The sequence below is a fragment of the Cavia porcellus genome, unplaced genomic scaffold (assembly GCF_034190915.1).
Source record: "Cavia porcellus strain 051 isolate PalLab524CR breed Dunkin Hartley unplaced genomic scaffold, mCavPor4.1 scaffold_31, whole genome shotgun sequence".
Lineage (NCBI taxonomy): Eukaryota > Metazoa > Chordata > Mammalia > Rodentia > Caviidae > Cavia > Cavia porcellus.
This window is the reverse complement of record NW_026947514.1, coordinates 44,121,918-44,127,917: the sequence shown is the minus strand read 5'-3', so window position 1 is coordinate 44,127,917 and position 6,000 is coordinate 44,121,918. Positions and strand designations below refer to the sequence as shown.

The window sequence follows — 6,000 nt, the reverse complement described above, 5'->3', positions numbered from 1 at the left end:
TCACTGTGTAGCCTAGGCTGGCCTCAAATTTGTGTCTCAGTCTCCTGAGTGCTGGGATTTTAGGTGTGTGACACTGCACCCAGCGTACTAGTGAACCCTTGATTCGGATGGCGTTGTTTATATTTCCATGGAAGATCCTTCAACTTTTCACAATAGAACTTTTCAAATGTTTACTGCATGAATTGAGTACAAAGTGAAAAGAATCCCATAATTATGTTAACTACAAATATCAAGATTATACTGTCCTACTCTGTTTAAAAAGATACACAATGGATATATACAAATTTAAAAAGGTGTCTTGTGCTTGTAACAGAAAAAAATTGATTTTATAAAAAAAATTTAAAGGGGGGCTGGGGATTTAGCTCAGCAGCATAAGTGCCTGCCTTGCAAGCAGGCAGTCATGAGTTCGATCCCCAGTACCGGTAAAAACGAAAAAGACAAAAAAAAAAAAAAAAAAAAAAAAAGGACTAACAAATTCTACTCAAAAGACTATGCACTTGTGGGAATGCTTCCTTATTAGTATGAAGTCTGTTCAGAGCAAGTCAGACTTCACTAGAGACCAGCTGTGGCACGGCTGACTTCCTGTGTTGGGATGGACACCTGTGTGCACATAGAACTGTGGTGGGAGCGGGAAAATAACTCATCAGCTCAGCAATACTGAAGAGAGTATTAACCAATCCTGCACTTCTCACATGGTGTCTTCACATCACTTTGTAAAATGAACCCTGAAGACTCTTAAATGTCTTGCTTCCTGCAAAAGGATGACCAATTTTTTAAAAAGGAAAGAGGAACAATAGCAATTAAAGTAATTTTTCTCAATGAAAGTTTTTGACAGGCTTCCTGTGTGTCAGATGGTGGAGCAGGCACTTGCGGGGCCCCACCTACCCCTGAAGAGCGCTAAGGAACTCACGCTGTGATGGACAGAGACACGACACACAGGAAATGTAACACAAGCCGCCAGTCTTGCAGAGGGTGGGCTGGGGTGCTGGTGAGCAGTGAGCAGGAGCTTCCAAAGTGGCTCTCGAGGCAGCTCAAGGCGAGCAGGCATGAGATGAGCGGAATCAAGAGGGGAGGCAGAGCAGGAAGGCAGAGCAGGCCGGAGTCCCTGCTGGACCTGCCCACCTGGCCCGGCCCTGCCCACCTGGCTCACACCGGTCTGCTCAGGCGCTGACTTGCTCCCCACTTTCCCTCCTGTGCGCCTCCAGCACTTCACATCACCACTCTCCACCCTCCCATTGACTCCCCTCCACTGTCCTGCTCTCTGCAAAGCCTTCCCAGCCTCCGTTCTAGCTGGGCTCTGTACCATGATTTCCAGGCACACTGTACCCTCCAGGCTTCTAATGCCTCAAGTGAGAATGATGTGTTCACTGACTACACATCCTACGAAAACAGGGAACTTTTGTCTGTTATGCGTTTGTTGTTCCTGGGACTTAGCATAATTAGCGTGCTGACTGCCTCATAGAAAATAATAAATGACTGATGAATTAATTGTTGTTAATAGACTTTGTGTGTTGTTGAATATATTTTTGAAGATCTTCACAAAGTGATAGCTATATCAAATTACAGATCATTAATAAAGGCACACAGCAAATGGTAATCCCTAATACATTTGTGTAATTCCAAGCATTTTCAGATATAGTAGGTAATGGTCTTACAATTGGCTTTCTTAAGAGTAGGAAAACTATAAATTCAATACAAAAACAATACCATTACATAATGGAAAACTAAAACAGAAAGCTACACAGCCTTTTAAGTCATTATACTCTCCTTTCTTAGGGGGGCCAGGAGTACAGCTCAGCACCTGCCTGGCAAATGTGAGGTTGGGAGTTTGATCCCCAATACTGAAACAAAAACACAAAGGAAAGAGGATGCTGTATTTTCTTAGTCTCATGCAAGAGATATCAAAGTTTAGGTACATTCAAAATATGCCTGATATTTGAACTATAATGCCCAGGCAATATTCACTTAATTTCATATCTTCGCCAAATAAAAGAATTTAAGCAATGTTTATATACTTCTTCAGTGAATATTTAATTTTACTCTCTGTAGCAACATCCCAATACTTCAATACCACATTTATATTAATTATAACTCAGTACTCAAACTGATAAGTTAGTTGTCTTAGATTATACTGTTACTGAAGAAAATTATTAAAATATCTAATATATAAATTTAAGATTATCTGCTTGTTCCACCTAGATTTAAATGACACTTTTTCATTTTTATAATTAAATTTAGAAATATTATTGTAAAGACTGAATATACCAGAATTCTTTCTTTTGTGAAATCTGATTTTCCAATTATAAAACACTGACATTTGGGAAAAAGCAATCACTTAAATGAAAACTAAAAATATAAAGCCTATGTTTAAAACATGGCCTTTATTAACACTGGCTGCTGCACTCCATTTCTGTTTTACACTGAAATACTTCTGCTTTGCAAAGAAAAGACAGAAAAGTGCATTTTACAAGGGAACTGTTTTGTTTTTAATTCTCTGAGAAGATGGAAGGAATCTGAATCACAAATTCACAATATGGTAAAGTGAAATTAAGAAACAATGATATCAGTAATGCTATGCGCCATCACTAGGGTTAGCTTTGACTTTGTTCTTGTAAATTAGATCCTGATACACAATCTAGAGCATCTAGGTTATTACTCTACAGCATATGAAACACAGAAAAGGAGGTTTAAAAAACCTTCTCAATGTATAAACATGAATTTAAAAATTGGCTCTTAAAAAATCACCTTTTTACATAATGTATATGCAAAATTGCTTTAAATACATGATTTTGGAAGAATTATTTACAAGATGTATCAGTCTGTGGAACAATTCACAGACAAGCATACGTAACTGCTTTACTAGTTGTTGCATCTCAACTTTGGGAGATATAAATTTATTCGGCAGTATAGCAAGCATAAACACGGTGACAAAGCATCTTAAGGGCAACCAACCTTTGATCCTCAAAAAAGTTTAGATACTAGGACTGCCAAAGTTTGTAGTTAAGGACCCACTTTAATGATCCAGATGTGCATTTACAGTTCTCTACTGTTGGACAGACAGACAGACTCCCTTGCACCGGGGGTTGCTGAATGTACCCACCTGGAAATGGACAGCTGAGAGTGTCATCCAAAGAGTGAATTAACCTAGAATTGTCTTTTTTTCCATTTTATTAATATTTTAAAAAATACATAAAAATACAACATCCAATGTCTGAATAAATATATTTAACAAGTTGCAAGATAATACCTTATTTTACACAAAAATTTCAGCTTTAGAAATCTTGTTAAATAACTTCATTGTTGTTATATATTTCATTTTTGTATTTTTGTAACAAAATAAAAACTCTGAAATTACATAGAAAAAAGACAAAATATTTTTGTCAAGGGATAAGATAGTCCACTGAAAACTTATTCACAATTCCACTGTACACATTAATAAACATTAAAATATTTGCATAATTGTGTGCTCAAAAGTCCTATAAAAAGTGGAAGACTTATTACAACTGTAGTTTTCAGTCAACTACACTTCCTTCACAATTTATTTTGTCCCACTTATACCTTTAAACCTGGGCACACTGCTGAACATATACTTTGGCAGTTCTAAATAGCAAGTGCTTCCACTAAAAAAAAAATCAACAACAATAAAAAACACAAAACATAAATTCCCTACTCACCAAGTGTCCACATACATCTTAGTGAAAGTGCAGCAGTAGCTATTCAGCTGGATAACTTTGATGTTTATCATGTGCACTTGCTTGTCTATGATTTCAATAACATCTGAAAGCTTTATTATACAAATTAAAATCTGCTAAGTGCCCTTTTTTCTGTATCGCAAAAAATGAAAAAGAAATGAAGAGGGAAACTCCTGACAAATACGTCAGGGCCGCCTAACCTTCAATTATTTATCAGCGTGGTTTTGAAACAAGGAAAAAGAGAGAAGGGACAGATACAATCCAGTCCAGGAAAGTACACGGGATCTGCTTAGCGATGGGAAGCCAGTTGCAATAGGAAGCCAGTTGAGTGCTTTCTGTGGTTGTCCGCTGGGGTTTGGGGAGTTATGTCCATGGCAGCACATCGCTGGAAGGCAGAGGAAATGTTTATCACCTGCATTCTACGGCAAGGACATTTTGTGGGGGGGATGGCGAGGAGGGACTCATTCCAGTGTCTGATGAAGCTGATGACATGGAGACTCCCACGTGAGACACTGCAGAATCAAAAGAACTGTATTAGACTCAAAAATACAAACGTGTAGCCAGGGGAAATGAGACCCTTCACATTATTCACTGCAATCACAAGGAAAATGGATGGTTAGCAAGTATTCCCTTTAGTTGGAGGGTGTGCAATCAGCCTTTGGTCAGTTAAATAAATCAAGAGTTCAAAAGACACCAGAGGGCTCGGGAGCGCAGCTCAGGGGTAAAGCACGCGCTTAGCACAGCACTGAGTTCAATTCTCAGCACGAGGTGGGGCAGGGGGCATGCTGCAAATGCAGAGGTCAAAGGATAAACTCTTGAACAGTACTTGAAGGAACTTAGCTTGGTCTAAATAAAATATAAGTTAAACATGAAATCTCATTACAGTAGGAAGTTTTGCTGCATCTTAGGGTCATGACACTATGAGAATTTCTAGTCGTTGTCAGGTATTAGAATCATGAGGCTGGAAGTGCGGGTATGTGATTTGGAAAAATAATGCTCAAATGGCTTTACCAAAACTCTTTAGGAGGACATGACATGGATTACGGATTACTATCTGTGTGTGAGACTCTGCCATTGTATAGTATTTTTTCCCTCCCTTTTATCTTCCTCTTGGCTTTTAGTGTTCTCCTTAAAAAAGTCTACGATTGCTTGCCAATCTTTATCCAGTTGTTCCTTACTAAGTTTTATTTATTGATATTTACTGACTCAAGTATACTTCTGTATATATGTGACTAGCAGTAAGACATGTGCCTCATTATGACAAATACTTCCATGTGTGCTACAAATTACTCAGTGTCCCAATCTAGTAACTCACTACAAAAAACAAAGAAAATAAATACAATAAAATGAAAGTGAAGGGTTCTCTGAAGAAATTTCAGTTGATCCCTCCCTTCCTTTCTCTCTCTCTCTCCCTCTCTCTCTCTTTCTTTGTACCAGGGATCCAACTCATGACCCCATGCTTGCTGGGTAGGTGCTTATGCCACTGAGCTACATCCCTGGCCATTTCTCTTTGTTTTTAAGAGTAAAAACTGCCTACTGTTTAGCCTTTAAAAGCAAAAGACTTCCAGGAAGATAGCACAGTGGTAAGCAGCAACAAAGCAACTTCAAATTTTGGAATCTAGGCACTGGAGAATAATAATTTGGGGAAGAAGAGGAGCGGGGAGGGGGATCCCTGGGAGCCAGGAAAACTGAAGCCCACAGAGAAAGAGCAGACAGACATCAACACAGAAAAAGGAAGGGCAGTCTGCACTTTCCCTCAGCTCCTGGCATTCGAAAGGAACACAGAATCTACAGAGACTGTGAAAGCAGTGACTTCAGGGAGGAAATGCACAGTACAACCGAGCAGTGCATGCTGTGCACTAGGACAGCTGGTAGTCCAGCCCCTGGCAGGGTACCCTGGAGACTGTGCTCGGTTGGATGCCATCTTAGGCTGGGGCCAACTTAACACCAGAGTGAGAGCAGCTGTAGGTTGGCTTCATCTCAGGGTTCCCAGGGTCAAAACCCCAGTGACTGGGTGAGGGACAAGCATAGGAGATATCCAGGGCCAGGGAATCATGGTCAGGCCAGCTCTTGACACTCGGAGTATTATAAACTAGACTCAGGCTCTAACTCATGACCAGAGGCCAGGATCACTCTGTGGACTTCAAAGCACCAGAACCAGCATCTTGCCCTAATACTAATGCCAGTTTCCTGGGGTTACCCAGCAGGTATCTGGGCTCCCACCACCTCCCTAGCCTACCAGCAGGAAAAAAGTCATGCCCTGAAATGAATACTAAAACAAAAAAGCAGTAGACCTCAGAAGATAATC

At 39.9% G+C, this 6,000-nt stretch overlaps 1 protein-coding gene across 1 annotated transcript in view; it reads right to left on the bottom strand.

Moving 5' to 3' along the window:
* Positions 1–2,362: 2,362 nt before the first annotated feature.
* Positions 2,363–6,000, bottom strand: part of Arid4a (AT-rich interaction domain 4A) — a 76,750-nt gene continuing 73,112 nt past the window's right edge. Inside the window, exon 24 of the mRNA XM_063241536.1 lies at positions 2,363–4,204. Within this exon, the coding sequence (XP_063097606.1) occupies positions 4,101–4,204 (104 nt within the window). The 3' untranslated portion in view covers positions 2,363–4,100. The remainder of the gene's footprint in view (positions 4,205–6,000) is intronic.